The following is a 16747-nucleotide window of genomic DNA, read 5'->3' as shown; positions in this document are numbered from 1 at the left end:
GCCAACGTCCAACGCTATTTATACCAGGCAGTAAGCACTCACAGATGTACATACAGTATACACACTCATACAACAATGGACAGTGTGACAACAAAGGCTGAGCGCTGGATTGTTCTCCTGTAGCTACGAGTTTCCACTGCAGCTGAGAAAAAAGGGATTTTGGGGAGTCCCATCAGCACTTTCACATACATACGTGCTCACTTGTTCACAGGACAAGAAAAAAAAAAAAAGTGGTGTACACAAACAAACATGACAACAAGTGTCACCACAACATGTCACATGACAGATAGTGACATAGTGACCTGACCTTTATATCTGATGGTCAAGATCTTTACTTCACTCTGTGAATATGACTCAGGAGATAAGATGATGTGCTGATAATCTGTCTAAACGTGTTTTGTGAGGATATTTAAGAATGAAAAATAACTAGGTGTCACTGACGGAACAATCTAAATATTCCCTATTTTTATTTATTTGTTTATTTTTTAGCTCTGTCTTGCCTATTTAAGCATGGACAACCATTTGTCTACTCTATAGACCATATAAAAATGGCTGCCATTGTTTTGTGGATTTCTGTTGTGAAGCCTTGAGTCTGACATTACCTGTCAATATCTTGGTTTTAGAGCCAGGCATGATATATTTGCCAAGAAAAGTCCAAAGTGATTGTATTTGGGCAGGCAGAAGTAGCGATGGGTGAAACTCTACAAGTCATTGCTATTGCTAACTTATTAAAAACACCAACTGTACTGTTAACCAGTAAATGTTAAATAAAATGCTACCAAGTCATTTTAGCTACTTTATGATTTAAGACATGTAATGACAGTATTGACATAAACCTAAACCCTATAAATGCTAATTAGTGTTAGCTGTCTTTATTAGCAGGCTAACTGACAGACCGCAAAATCCAATATGAAGTATTCCTAACATTAGCTAACGTAGTTGGAAGCCTTGTTAGTATAATTTTTTGCCACAATTACCTTCAAGCTTCTGTCTGGAAAGAATGTATTTTATTATGTGTCCACAGCACATCTCGTCAAAAATGTGTTTTTGTCGGTCATCATCAGTCTCCATTATATTAAAAATAATAATATTTCAGCCAACAGTCAAAGGTCAAGGATGCAGTGACCTCTTGTCTTGTCTTTTTATGAATGTGATATCTCATGAACGCCTTGAGGGAATGTCTTCAGATTTGGCTAAAAAATTTACTTGGATTTAAGAATGAACTAATTATATTCTTTGGATTAAAATCCAAGGTTATAGTGTGCTTGATTACAGTTTTGTGTATAACTGCTACTACATGAGACAACTGCACGGATAATTATGATGCAATGACAGCGGACTCCTGTAGGGTCCTCTGTCATTGCTGTTTACTGGACAAGGGTTCTTGTCCAGTAAACAGAAGCTCTAGCATTCCACTATAAATGGATGTAATAAAAATATCTTACTATTCATTTTCAACAAATAAGAGCTATATTACAGTACCACATTAGATACTAAAACTGTATTTTGTAGTTCGATGTAAACATTATTTCTAGTGTAATATTTGGCATTTTCACACATAGGTCTGCAAGTATTGACACTCAACCTATTCTGACTTTGCTTTTTAACACTTTAAGATGCTGCTGGATCCACCCATTTCGGTATACATCCTCTGTCTCCACTAAATATGACATGAAATATGTATATATGAAGTAAAAACATATACATTCATATATGACCCGTCAAGACCCTGTAAGTCAGAATACATGCTCCTCCACTTTTACCTACAGCTGTGTTGTTTTTTCAGCTGTTAAATATAACAACAATAACTCCAGTGGAAGCCACTAGTCAGTGGAGCTTTTTACTGTGGTGAATGAGAATGTGCCCGCTCATCTGAATGGCAGCGCCTGAATGGACAGACCTCACCACCATGGTTCACCAAGTTTACATACAACTGAACTTTGTGTGTGTGTTTTGACAGTGAATGAGAGGAGTGGCTGTGGGAAAGGAAGGAGGGAGGGATTCAATGGCTTAGCTGTGTGTTTTTTAGTGAGGAGGAATTAATTTATCATGGTTTGTTGTGATATTGTGATTATTGTTTGCTGGGTCACACCCTGCTCATTATCTTTAGTGGTGTAAATATTAGTGTAAAGGAAAGTACCTTAAATGTCACCGAATAATCATTGTTTTCCAGTTGCTCTCATCAGATCTTCTCATGTGGCATCATGTGATTTGTGCATCCTTTCCTTTCCTTTCCTTTCCTTTCCTTTCCTTTCCTTTCCTTTCCTTTCCTTTCCTTTCCTTTCCTTTCCTTTCCTTTCCTTTCCTTTCCTTTCCTTTCCTTTCCTTTCCTTTCCTTAAGAATATCTTGGAAAACTACAACTGATCAGCTCACAATTATCGAATGAATGTGAATGTAAAAGCAAATGCATATAAAACAAACAAATTCTGAAACAATAAAAATACAAAAATGTATCATTTAATTGTACTTTTACATCCAGTGGAACATGACAGAAACTTGATTTGCATCTGAACACTAAACAAGATTTAAAAAAAAGTCATAGGAAGGAATGCTTCTAGGACCCAAAAAAAGAATTTGTTTGAAGTGCTCTTTGGAAAAGGGATTCATACAGTAGATGACCTAAGGATAGGTCTACATATGACCATGCCATGAGAATAAAGGCATTTTAATGCTTAAAGAAAGTGCCTTGGAGTTTTCTTCCTGTTCGTTATCTACTAAACAGAGGATATTGATGAGTGGATGAATGTGTATTCTAACATTGCTTCTTCACTTTTTTTTTAAAACCAGAATTTTAATCAGGACTCACTATTTTCAAAAATAATAGGCTGTACATGGATATGGGAATATTTGTTATATGTTTCTGTAAAATATGTGTGTTAACAGGTAGTTTTTCCACACTTAAAGACTCAAGGTTTTATTCTTGTTCATCTAAGGAATAAGATGATGTAATAGATGATGCTATGAAGTAACATAGGATCACGGGAGCTGTTTTCGGTGTCCTCCTGGTATTCCCAGGCACAAAAATTATGATTAGAGATATTAAACTTTTATTGATGTTACTTTAATGATGTGTAGTTACATTACGTCATTCCACACCAATGGGTTGGTCTAATGTAAAGTTCCCATGAAAGATTCATCGTAGCACCTTTTACTTTTTGCATAGTTTATTTACTTATTTCCTGTATATAACCTGTGGTGCAAAAACTCCTAATGGCCCAGAAATATTATACCAGATATGGGTTTGGTGATTTGTAACACAAGCCAGTGCAGAATTGTGTTTTGGGGGATTTGAAATGTTAACTTAAATAATGAGAATGTGACTGGAATGATAAGAAATCAAATAGGCCATTAGACTGAAACATTAGAAACATTTGATATGATGTAAACCCATAAGTCAACAAAATAGATCAAGCAATTTGTAGATGTCATAGTATTATAAGTTTTAAGTGAAAAAATATACCTGGTAACATACAGTTTAATGTTTAAACAAGCAGAAATGTCTACGGTGTTGTTTGTGCAAATGGTTAAAACTGTAAACTGAATAGTGGTTATTTGCATGTAATGGGTAGTTGTAGGTTATATTAGTCTTTAGCATCAGTCATCAGCCTTCCTGGAGCCTCCACACCACCCGGGCCTCCTCAGAGACCTGATCACATTCCTCTTCCGACTGTGTCCACTCCCATGTGATGGCGACTCACTGCAAGCTGCTCCTGCCTCCTCTAACACCTCCATTTCTTCTCCTCTCTTGTCTTCTCTTGTGTTATGTCCATCCGTTTTACTGACTTTCCTCACAGACTCTGCTACTCCGTCTTTTTTGCCTCCTTCCTCCTGCTTCCTCTCTTTGACTGCGTCTTTCTTCACCTCACCTCCAGCCACCAGCCCACAGCTTGATGTATTAACAATCGCCGGGGCATTCTGATCAACAACTTTTAGACTCACAGGAGGCTTTGGTGCCTTTTTCTTCTTTGATGAACGTTTTACTAGCTGAGGGGTTTTTGGTTCCTCTGTGATCTTGAGTTCCAGATGTTTCTTTATTGCTGAAACCAGTACTTCTGGCTCCACAGATGCTCCATGTATATCCCACGTCATCCCTTCCTCATCCCACTGCACCTGCTTCATACTGCTCCTCCTCCCCAGCTCGTCCCTCTCCCCCCCGTGGTTCTTCAAACAGGACCTCTTCCTGTACAGATCATGGTAGGAAGCCAAGTTTTCATCCCATAACGGGCCATCTGCATATTCCCTATCATCTTCTCCACTGCTTGCAGGGAACATGCTGGAGGATGGAGACACCAGGTTGGAGTGAGACCCAACTGAGCATCTTAGGTTTAGTCTTGAGCCAGGAGGAGAACCCAAGAGGGAGTGGGAGCCCATGATGGAGTTTGAAACGTTCTTCCTGAGGTTCGACCAAGAGGCAACAGGAGAAACTGTCTGCACAGCTGCATCTACAAGGTCCACCTGGGATGTCATTGTACCTTCTTCCCTGATCACCTCTATATTTGCGGCTCTGTTTGACTCTCTGGAGTGACTGCACCTGCAGCAGTTGCCCAAATGGGAGTCACTTAATGAAGAAACCAGAGGTGTCTTCCAACTTCGGCCCATCGAAAGGTTTTGACCTGGCAACTCTAGATAGCAGACTGAAGGTCCTCGGCCTGATTCCTGACCCTCTGGCACAGGATTAGTCAACAGGTAACCAAACATTTGCTCTCTTTTTACATCTCTTTCAGGGCTTTCCATCACTTTGTCAACAAGGCCTCCAGGATGTGAAACTAGACCTCCTTTTCCTAGACTAACAGAGGAAGGGACTGGTGAAGGAAATGTAAAGGAGAGTGGTTGACTCTCAGGGAAGCCATCATCTTCCATGTGAAGGAGATTAGCTGGGTTTGATAATGGTGGTGAGGTGTTTTGTAAAGGTGACGGAAGTGGCAAAGGTGCAGGCAAGGGTAAGTCTTCCTGCAGATGTGTGGACAGACAATATGGCGAAGGAGAAGGAGATGAGAAAACATCTACCAGGGGGAGAGTGGGGGAGTGCAAAGGTGAAATAAATGGAGGTATGGTCGGGGAAGGGGATGCTTTGGTGACAGGAGAGTCAGGTGTAACAGAACCAGCAGCTTCCTGGGTTAGACTCCAGGGGCGTGAATGTGTTCCCCTCCACACTACCGTCTCTGGAGTGCTGCTGCGACTGTGGGTGCTGCTGCTGCACCCACTCCAGCGCTGCATGTTGGTGATCCAGCGCTCACTGAGTGCAGGAGGGTTGTGCAGGTCTAGGTTCTGCTTTGTAAGCAATACCTGGTTGTTTGGGGAGTTCGCATGCTGCCACGTGTTGGGATAAAGGTGCTGGTGGGTCACTGAGTTCTGCTCAGGGTGTGTGTTGGTGCTTGAGCTCCGTCTTAGGTCCAGTCTGCTCCAGGCCGGGTCACGCTTATGGGGTTGTCCCGTCCCCATGACCACATCCATTGAGCTCTTAGAGAGGGAGAAGATGGGCGCCTCATCGTCGTCCTCCACCCCCACTATCCCTGTCTCACTGGAGTAAGACACAGACTGACTGACTGAGCAGCAGACGGGCTGGTAGCTCTCAGACGCAGGGCGACCTGGCCTCGCCATGGCAACAGCATAAAACTGCAAGTAAGGAAAAAGAAATGCATTTATGGTGGATTTATTGTTCATCTGTGCAGAGTGACATGCATACACATACATTGTCACATGTAAAATATGTAAATATTTTGATTTTATGATTAGATTTTATGAACTATTTTGCACATATGAGGTGAAAACATTTAGAGCGTATACAGACAATAAACTGTACATAACCTACTACACGTAGGATGTACATACATGTTTTACTCTGTCTCATATCCTGTCATAAGCAGAGGATCTATGTAAATGTACAATGTGTGTATGTCTAAATAGATACATAAGTGTATGAGTATCACTGCAGATATAGGGCCACATCTGTCATGTGTCACATGTCCATATAGGCAGATTGACAGATAATGTAAAGAAATATAATGCAGTTAAATTTCAGGGGTATAGGAAACATCTTGTGTCCAGGTGTGATATAATGATGAACATTTTATTTTCATGGCAAGTTCGTGTGACATTTTTCATCATCTGGACACAAGTTCGTACAAGACGGAGACTGAATGTAACACAAGAGTTATAATACTTCTTTTTTTTTTGTAATTAAACATTTTATTAATTTATTTTTTGATTTTAATTTGGTTGTGGTTTGACAAATTTCTAGGGATTTGTTTAGATTTTTCTTTTTTTTTTTTTTTTTAACTTTGTTTTTTGAGGTATAATGAGACAACTCCTATGGTTAGATGGAAAAATGCAAAGTATAGTGATTAGCACTCCTAGCCAAATTAAAAAAAAAACAAAAGAACAAAAAAAACTTTGAGAAATATAAAATCAAAATCACACTGATTTTACCCTCTTATGTTTTGTTTTCGTCATTGTTGCATTGCATTGTTGTCACTGTTTATTCTTATTTCAGTTAAAATAATTTTTTCACTGCTAGCTTTAGTTTTAGCCTTGATTTCCATTTCATCAACAGTATTGTGCAAAAGAGTCTTAGCCACCTTTAGCTTTGGCATTTCTGTAAGGTTAAAATGAGCAGATTTTTTTTTTTTTTTTTAATTTCTCCTTCTCTTTTCTCCAGATACAGCAAGAAAATGCATATAATATGTTCACAGCCCTAAAAGACACACAAAAAACTGAACTAAATGGGCTATAAATGTCAAAGTCACTATTTAATGTGACCCCTGATCCCATGACAAGAAGCAGCGGAAAAAGTTAGAAACATCTGACATTTATTGAATGAAACCTTTTATAAAACATCAGAAAATGAATGTGATAAATCTCATATTGTCTCAACAAAAGGGTAAAAGACATATTAAGTGCAAAGGGTGGTGGTCACATTAAATACTACCACTGTGGTTTATAGAAGCTGTTTAATTGTATCTTAATACAGAAACTGAGAAAAGCATTTGTGTTATAACTTTATTAAACCTACAAGCCTAATGTTGGTCTGACACTTTTGCACAGAACTATATATACTCTATATTTAGATATGAAGTGATTAATACCAAGATATGAGATTTTGTTTCTTTAGCACACAGATGCTATGTGTTTTGGTAAAATAAATTAACAATATTCACATATTTGGCAAATATATTTGTTTTGTAAAGTGTTTTTTTTTTTTTTTTTTTTTTTTTTGCTCCTGTTAACATGTCTGTAGGGGATCCATAATCTTTTCTTGCTTTGTCTCACGTGCATACCCTGTTAGTATAAGCACACACACACACACACACGCACACACGCACACACACACACACACACACACGCACACACACACACACAGACACACAGACACACAAAGACACACAAGCACTGCCAGATTAGCCTAATGGGATTACACAATCCAGATTATTTGATTATTCAGACATAATGTGGATTAATTGAGACTGATTAAAGAGGCCATTTGGCTTTAGTTGTAAGATGTCACAGAAGCAAAAAGAAAAAAATAATGAGAAAGAAAAAGTGATATAAAATAAATTAACTGTTTTTTTTTTACTCTGGGCTGCTACAGCTTTTTCTCCTTCCTCTTTATTTATATACTAACCCCAAAGAAAAAAAAAAAAGACAAAAACATATAAGGCCAAGGCTTTAGTCAAATGAATGCTGGTACATTTAGTTAAAATAAAGACTTCTGTACTTAGGTTTAGCTCATAAAACATTATCAGTGCATATGTATTTACCTTATAACTCACTTCCATTCAGTTAAACCTTTGTCCCAAACTGACCCACAGACTCTCAATCTTATCATATCAAGACTTTACAGAATAGACGCTCTTGTAACTACACACATGATGGTATTAGAGCATAGTCTGATGGGATAAGAATTAGGAAAATAACCTCTTACCTTTCCGTTTACACCTTGTGTTATGGTTTTTCCCTCTGTCCAGTCACAGAGCAGACAATGCTAAACGGTGGCTCACATTCGTACCACTCTTCCTTCACTCTCTCACTTCTTAAGAAGATCACCTCCCCTGTTTCTGGACTCCACACATACCTGTAAACACACTGTATTTTCTCCTTCTGTGACTATTATTCAGCTGGATCTTCTTTATCTCTTCTTCTTTTTCCATGTGAAACTGGAATTGCTCTAAATATGAGGTTTGTGAATGTGTGTGACGTCTGTATTAGTGTGAGTGTGCGTCCACGAGAGGCCTATTACTCTGCCTTTAGCTCTGAGGATTAGCCGTCATCTCATTAGGTGCTGTCCAATCTCTGAACAGTCAAGGTGCGTGTTGTCCATGTATGTGTCTGATGATATGTGACATTATTTTAGAATTCAATTTTCATGTATAAATCAATAATTAAAGCTTTGCTGAATCCAGTAAATAAACATCATGAGGTCAAATCTAAGAGATGTGCAACTTCAGTTCAGTGTCACATGCTTCATATTAATAATTAATAGTCTTCATTTTTAAAACCAGCAAAAATAAATAAATAAATAAATAAATCTATGGACTGGTAGATGCATACTTTTGCAAAAATGCCCAAATAATAAATAAAAAAATAGAAGGATGGCTGAAAAATTTCATTTTGCCCATGTGATATAAATTCCAGATTGATGAAAATTAGCATTGTGTTTAATTTAACCTTTATTTTTTGCTTTTTAGATTAGGATGTTTTCAGTGGCTTTGGTGCCAGGAATGTTTTTTTTATCAGGACAATGTAAGAAATAATATCTCAAAATATTATATGTAAATCAAACATTCAATTAGGTGGTGATTTAATTACTTGGATGTTAAATTTCGCGCTAATGTTATGTAAAAATATGAGCTTTTACCATGTCAGCCATTGCCCCTGTAATAGTGGACCTAAAGTATTTATTAAATGGATTGTTTATCAAACATTTGGTTAAACTGTGTATAAAATGGTTAATAGAACGTGTAAGATCACAAATATGTAACAAATCTCAATCATATAAATTAGATCTCAACTGAGTGTGGATCTTTAAAGTTTGATAATAATAATGATTGATAGCTGATTAGTTTGTCTAAATCACTATAATTGTTGAAATGAGCATCTAAGTGAAAGGAATTAACACCTGAACAAGAACCTTCAGTTCAGACAGATGCATTCACTATCCTCATCACAATCTGTTTCTGCAGTTCTTTGCGTTACTAGCAGTCAGGGCAAAAAAAAAAAAAAAAAGTGCTTGTGAGGTCACAACCTTTACCTTTGTCTACCAAAACTGTACCATTCATCCAGTCCATTCTCAAGTCCAAGTGAACATATCTGCCAAATTAGAAAACCAGACCCTGGAGGCATTACTGAGGTCACAGCAACCTTGACCTTTGAACTTAAAGTCAAAGGTCAATGTGCACTGCTCTGTAAGTAGATCAGAAGGCGTGGTGCTGACACAGACTTTGCAGGATTGTTTTCAAACATCACTAAATCAGCTTTGGTAGCTCAGAAACCTCCCACATTATGTCATAGTAAATATGTCATATTAACTACAATAAGAGCTTTTTGTGTTGATTATTATTTAGTTGTTGAAAATGAAACTTGTTCACTCTTCTACAGTTTTTCCACTTCTAGAAAAAATATTGCAAGGGGCATTAATCAACATGATTGTTCTTTTTTATTATTATTAGATATGCTATTCACTTACTGAATCTTTTCCACTTTCAAACAGAGGATCATTCTTGTTGTCATTGTCATCATCTCCTTATTGATCTGAAATGTAAGAGTATTTCAGTTAAATAGGAGCACATTTCCATGTTCTGTCATGATAAAGCTGACCTGAGATATGAACCTGTCTGATAATCAATGTGAATATTTTTAATGAAAGAAACTGCAAAAAATCTAGATATAAGTGAATATTATTTTTCAGCTACTATTTTCCCTCAGTTTCAGTAAATTCAGTTGAGAATCCTCCGTATCAGTCACTATTAAAGTCAGTTTCTGCACATGTAGTGTTGTAAAACATCTGATAATCGGTCCTTGAACAAAAAAATGGTCTGGTATGGTCCTTTAAAGGGGTTGGATATCCTCCTGAGACCCAGCAATGCATGTTTTTCCTCTGTAGGGGACAAAAGTTTTGCAGTTTTACTTAAAAAATGTTATTCATTGCAAAGGACATTCTAGCGAAAAAGAAATAGAATTAATGTTAAAAGTGTAAAAAAAAATGTTGAATTATGCAGTTTCTAATCAAGACAATTGTTTAAAATTGTAAAAAAGCTAAAATTTTCACTTTCCTGGGTCTCAGGAGGATATGGCAGCTACACAAAAAGCTTGATAAGAGTGTGAAATGGTGAGAAATAACCACATGTTACAAGACCACTGCTAACGGAGCGCAACTTGCAGTAGGTTCCTCACAAACAAAAGAAGTTTGGTGTAATAGACTTGTATGTACTTAATGCAAAAATAGCTTCTTCACACCATCTGCGATAACTCTGAAAGAAAACACTTCTCTGTTGAAATTTGAGCTGAAATTTTACTCCAATGACAGGTGAGCAGAAAATAAACCATATCTAACTGCCTTTTGTTGTGACTCCCTCTTATGTTTATGTGTGTTTGTGCTCATTCAGACCAGAGGCTGGTGTTAGCTGTCGGTTTGTCTGTTGGGGTCGTGGTGCTTTTGCTGCTGGGTTTGATGGTTTATTACCTGTGGAGGAGAAAAGATCAGAGTCAATACCAGGAGCTGATCTCCACTGTACCGTCTGTACCAGCATGCTCTGCTCCGGTCCTACTGGTTTCTCAAGGCTCCTGGACGATGTGAGTTCAACAAAAAAAACCCCTCAAAGACCAAAGTCTGTTTTAAGTATATAAGTCATTCAAAGATATATAAGTATCAGTGTTTTACATTATGCTAAAAATATGCTATTTTTTCTAATCCCATCACCATTACATTTATTTATCACAAATATTTAATAATTACATTTGAATGATCATTGCAAAAACATTTATGATGACAATATTGAGCCTGATTTGGACAGCCAAATCAGTAGTGATCAGCTTCTGCTACATTCCTGGTAAATGACAAAAATAACCTCCCAAAATCAGCACAAATAATTAACTACAGTGCTGCAATGATAGCATTCTAAAACAAAAACAAAACGAAACCAGCTGATGTCATCATGTCTCTGCATGTGGTAATGTTAGCAAATCAATTGACTCTATATATGTTATATGCCAAGTTTTAAGTAAATTGAAACAAAATCGATGTTTTAATAGACATGTGAAATTCCTCTCATTGTAAGTAAATGGGAAAAAAAAAGATTTTTAAAAATTCTTAAAAAATTTGAACTTTGACCTACTTTTCCCAAAATGCAATGACATCTATTCTGGGTCACTGGAAATCTATAAACCTAATTTGGTATGAATTCAAATAATGGTTTTGCTGCTACAGACATGTGAAATTTTGCCCATTATAAGTAAAGGGGGAAAAAAAATACAAAATTTAAAAATTCATAAAAAATTTTAACTTTGACCTTTTTTTTCCAAAATGTAATGACATTTATTCTGGGTCACTGGCAATCTACAAACCAAATTTGGTATGAATTCAACCAATAGTTTTGCTGTTAGAGTGTTAACAAACAAACAAACAAACAAATAAACTGAACTAAAAACAATACCCCTTGCCTCCCCTTCGGGGGGTGGGGTAAAAAGCCAAAACAATAATAACTTTAATCATTTTAAACATTAACCATTAACAGTTAGGTGCATTTAATATATCACTGTATTGACATATTAAATGCTGCAGACATCATAGAATATCAGCTGATCTAGAAAACAAGTAATTATTTCCTATGTGACTGTAGTTATAAGCACAAAATTCTTTTGTTAGTTTTGGCTCTGAAATTTCTATTTTAGATGAGACTGTAGAAAACTGGTTCTTGATGTTAAGTTACGATCGATAGCAAAATTTAAACTACTTTGTAAATGAGTCTGTAGAGAAAAGTGAAGCATAAATGACTAATGTAAATCATTTTTTCTCTGTCAAAGGCCCAGTGATATCCCTTTCGCCTTGCCGCCCCGTTTTGTGACACAAAACCATAAAGATTTGCAAAATACAGAGGGAAAGGAAAAAGAGGTGGAGATGGAGATGAAGATGGAGGCTCAGAGGGACATACTAGCCCACCGTGGATCCCTCTCAGTGAGGAGTAGGTTTAAAATAGCTGAGTCTAATTTCAACATAAAGACTTGAAATATATTAAAATGTAAGCCTCTTTGTTGGAAAATTACCAAAATGAAGACATGTTTATATACTCTACTGTACATCTATGTTCATGTGACCTGTCTCCATCAGGTTGGTACCCAGTTGGGACAGTTCTGGCGGGTCTTTACTCTGTTTCTCCTGTGGCCCCGCCTCCCGGTATGGCCACTCGTCTCTGCTTCTCAGTGGAGTATCGACACAGCAGCGAGCAGCTCATGGTCTCTCTGATGCGTCTTGGCAACCTCCCTCCTCGTTTCCATGGCAACGTCACACTAGTAGAAGTCCGGCTTCTACCTGACGACCGGCGGCCCCGCCAGGCCAAGGCCCGTGGTACAGGTCCTGACCCAGAGTTCAGTGACTGCTTTGTTTTTCAGGTGAAGACAAACACATGTATAGAAGTACCTGTTATAAAAAATGAAGAGGCTCAATATTCTGATCAGATTTCATCACAGCCCATCTATGAACTTTACTTATATCATCATGTCATCTAGTGTGTGTTAATGTTATGTTTCTGCCTCAGGTGTCTGGAGTGTGTGTCCTTCAGAGCACCCTGAGTGTGTGTGTGCTGAGTGTGGAGCAGGATGCCAAACGCCACGCAGTGGGCCGGGTGCTGTTTCCTCTGCAGGGAGAGCTCGGTCAGGCAGGCAGGGTGATGTGGAGGGACCTGGAGAAGGAGGACGACACACAGGTCTGTTTGCATTTACACAAGCACAATATTCAAGAATAACAACTCCTAATCTTTCCACATTTCACAGTGTTCAGAGCTGGGTGATGTCCAGATATCTCTGTGCTACAGTCCCTCCCTGCAGAGACTATCTGTGGTGTTTCTGAGGGCTCGTGGTCTCCAGCTGCTCACAGGTGCAGGTAGGAGGATGTCCATGTTAACCCTTAATGACCCAGAACTGTTTTTGTGGTGACTTCAAAATGCAAGATTACTGACATCTAACATTTCTTAAAGGGGTCATATTTTGCTTAACCTACATTTATTAGTCTTTGGTACATTTATTTGTGTATTTGGACCCTAATAGTTCAAAAAGGTTGAATTTGAGCACTCCAGGTGCTGCAAAGCTATCTTTATATTCATTTTGGTAAAAATCAAGTGGATTTCTACAACCTGTTTTAATTCCTGCTTAATTTTTAGCTAACCAGCAGACAGGCCGTAAGCTTTTGTCGTCATGCGGCGTCATGCGGCGTCATGTGGCGTCCGGCGTCGTCGTCGTCTGTCGTCGTCTGTCGTCGTCTGTCGTCGTCTGCCGTCGTCTGCCGTCGTCTGTCGTCGTCTGTCGTCGTCTGTCATCCGTTACAAAAATTTCAGTCGTCTTCTTCTCCGAAACTACAATTCTGATTGACTTCAAACTTGGTATACAGATCCTTTATGATGATGTCAGCAAAAGTTTGTGAAATTATTTGGATCCGGATCTGATTCTGGATTTGGTGTGACTTTGAAAAATGTCCCCATTTTAAGAGATAGGAAGTGGATCGATGCAATAACTCAGTAAATATAAATGATATCAGCTTGAAATTTCTACAGTCCAGCCCTGATGGGGAGATGACCAAAACATAATGTCCACATGCTGATCAGGATCTTCTTCTGGATCCGGGAACTTACGAAAAATTTAACATGGGCTCTTATGGGGAAAACATTTCAATCGTCTTCTTCTCTGAAACTACAGTTCTGACTGACTTCAAACTTGGTATACAGCTTCTTTATGATGATGTCAACACAAGGTATTGAAATTATTTCGATCTGGATCGGATTCTGGATTTGGTGCAACTTTGACAAATTTTCCCATTATAAGAGATAGGAAGTGGATTGATACAATAAATCAGTAAATATAATGATATCAAGTTGGAATTTCAATTTTTTACAGATCTGATTGGAATATGACCAAAACATGGACTATTTCTCTGATATAATAAATACACATAACTGGGTGATAATAAATGGCATCTGGATACATTTCCCAAAGCTTTTCATTTTACTGGTAAGCTACAGGGCCACTGGTCCTTTTTTTTTTTTTTTTTTTTTTTACATGTATAACTAGTTATGTCACGACATTTGCACATACAAGGTCAAGACTTCTAACCAACATTTCTCCGAATATGCCATAATTGTTTGTTAGCAGCAGTGGTTGTAGTCCACACTGAAAATATGTCCAAACTTTGAGCCGATTACCTAAAATATTCAGCTGTTGGTTGAACAGGATAGAGCAGCACAGTCAATAACCTGAAGGGGGTGGGGTATGAAGTGTCTCCTGTGCATTTAAAGGGCCAGCGCTCAGAACGACCATTCTGGTGTCATTACTCAGAAATAGGGTTTAAGATGGACCTATGGAGTTTACTTAATGAAGGATTCAGACCCAAGAACAGCATTTACAGTTTATGTAGACCACAGGGAAATGTTTTAAAATGCATAATTCCATTTGAAGAAAGAAAAATATTGCTCCTTTAAGTGATTTATCACAGCCAATGATTTTATCTTCTGTAGTTTTCAGCAAAAAACAACTATTTTAGTATATTTAATTTATTGAGCATGTATATGTTTTCTTAAGTCAGAGTTAATTCAAAGATAAAATACACTCTCCATGAAGGGAACTTAAATACTGGAACAGTCTGTAACATGTAAAAAAGGGAATGATCCACAAATCCCACCATCAAACACTATTCAAACAGTGGCTAAAAGCAAACCAGTCTGGTAATTATTTTTAAAAAAACAACAAAAAAACTTTTAACATGCTATACTTTCATTGTTGTATTTTAATTAGTTTGAATTTTCATGCATTTTTTTTGGTTCCTGTCTGGGGACTATGGGTGCAAATTAGCAGTTAAGCTATAATGCGGCATATTTATGATGTCTCTGTACAGCTGTTCATTATACATGTGCACTATCCCTGACAAATAAACTAAATAAATAAATAGATTAGATTAGAAAAAACTGAAGCAAAAGTAATTTTTTTCAACGACTTCCATTTGGCAAACCACATGGGTTTTATTGGTGAATCAATGCAGACAGTGTTTCTAAGTTCTCTACAGAACCTCTGAACCTGCAAATGGGTGACATATGATGCCATTGAAAAGCTGAGAAACTGTATTTTACCTGACTTATCTATGTATATTGCTAGGATTAGTGGTTCAATAATTATCAAACATTAGATCAGTAGATGCTTTTAGTTGCCTGTGGCTGTTTAAGTCTCTGAGGTTAATGGACCTGTGTGCAAAAATACAAAAAACACCAATATTGTGTTTCACTGGGGAAGAACTATTATCTAAGACTGATGAAAAGTTTGTATTTGTTAGGTGTATGTGTCCAGGTGAGCTTGCAGATACATACCCAAGTGGTTAAGAGTAAGCGGAGCTGTGTGCTGAACGGTGAAGCAAACCCCTACTTTAACTACAGGATGAGTTTTAAACTCCGACCACAGAACCTGGACGAAGCCTGTCTGAGGTTTGAGCTGCAGCAACCAAACAGCATCCGCTCAGGTGAGTACAGCTTTACCTGAAGACAACTGAGAGAAGGTCTCCTCTAGTGGGAAAACAGATGTTTTGACTATATTAAACATTTTTGTGCTATGCCAACAAACTCCTGGTGTCTGTTTCAAATATATCCATTTATTATGTCTATTACCACATTCATTGTACTACTGCATATTATAATCTGTTTATTAATCTGTATATAATGTATGTTTATGCACATATTGTACACCAGCTGATTACACTTCTGGTTAAAGACTTTTTTTTTTAAGTTTCAGTCTTGTGTGGGTTGGAGAAAGACCACCTACCACAAATATAACTTGACTCATAGAAGAAAAAGCTTTAACTGGTGGACATTTAACCTTCTATGTTCAAATTTAGAACATTTTTTTTGGCATTTGCCCTCCAGCTGCATAGAAAAGATGTCTCACATGCTCATGACTTTGTTCTGTTTCTTCCAGAGCCCCCGACCCTGCTGGGAGTTCTGGTTTTGGGGCCCTTCATGTACGCTAGGGGTCCACAGCTGCAGCATTGGATGGATATGGTCAACACACCACAGGAGCCGGTCAAACTGTGGCATGGCCTGAGCCGCCCTATTTAACAAAAAAACATGAGCTTTAGGATCATTTAGAAGTATTTTTAAGCAAAAAAAAATTTGACCAAAATCTCATTTTTTTCATACATATCTCAATCACTACCTCTATCTCTGTGAATGGTGTTTTTTTTAATAAAAAAACCTTACAATTTCTTCTACCGGTGGTCGAAAATGACACTCTTCACAATGGTTTCAAAAGGTCTGAAATAAATCACAGGTGACAAATTGATGCCTTTGGGATTGTTTAGAAGTATTTTTAAGCAAAACATTTTTTTGACCAAAATCTCATTTTTTTTTAATACCGTGCCCTTATGATTTTTTGTACCAGTGGTAAAAAAATGACCCTCTTCAAAAGGGTTTCAAAATGTCTGAAATACCTCACATGTGATTAATTGATGCATTTGGGATTGTTTAGAAGTATTTTTAAGCAAAAAAAAATTTTGGACCAAAA

At 37.6% G+C, this 16747-nt stretch overlaps 2 protein-coding genes across 4 annotated transcripts; one reads left to right on the top strand and one right to left on the bottom strand.

The window, feature by feature from the left end:
• Positions 1 to 3275: 3275 nt before the first annotated feature.
• On the bottom strand, positions 3276 to 8355 carry LOC115410775 (flocculation protein FLO11). Of its 3 annotated transcripts, XM_030122568.1 has the most exons (3): positions 7923 to 8355; positions 4745 to 5617; positions 3276 to 4666 (listed from the first exon to the last, which is right to left on the bottom strand). In XM_030122568.1, the coding sequence occupies exons 2-3, from the start codon at positions 5600 to 5602 to the stop codon at positions 3596 to 3598; spliced, it is 1929 nt and encodes a 642-aa protein (XP_029978428.1). In that variant the 5' UTR covers positions 5603 to 5617; positions 7923 to 8355; the 3' UTR covers positions 3276 to 3595. The 3 variants fall into 3 exon arrangements, with proteins under 3 accessions (XP_029978428.1, XP_029978427.1, XP_029978426.1); XM_030122567.1 differs by having other exon boundaries at positions 3276 to 5617; positions 7937 to 8354; XM_030122566.1 differs by having other exon boundaries at positions 3276 to 5617; positions 7923 to 8353.
• Positions 8356 to 10652: 2297 nt separating this feature from the next.
• On the top strand, positions 10653 to 16302 carry syt15 (synaptotagmin XV). Its single transcript, XM_030122151.1, has 7 exons — positions 10653 to 10789; positions 12020 to 12177; positions 12324 to 12604; positions 12751 to 12918; positions 12986 to 13094; positions 15528 to 15710; positions 16163 to 16302. Exons 1-7 carry the CDS (start codon positions 10668 to 10670, stop codon positions 16300 to 16302), a joined length of 1161 nt encoding a protein of 386 aa, XP_029978011.1. The 5' UTR covers positions 10653 to 10667.
• The last annotated feature ends 445 nt before the right edge of the window (positions 16303 to 16747 follow it).

The sequence above is a fragment of the Sphaeramia orbicularis genome, chromosome 19, assembly GCF_902148855.1.
Source record: "Sphaeramia orbicularis chromosome 19, fSphaOr1.1, whole genome shotgun sequence".
In the NCBI taxonomy this organism is placed as follows: Eukaryota; Metazoa; Chordata; class Actinopteri; order Kurtiformes; family Apogonidae; genus Sphaeramia; species Sphaeramia orbicularis.
This window is presented reverse-complemented; position numbering and strand designations above follow the sequence as displayed.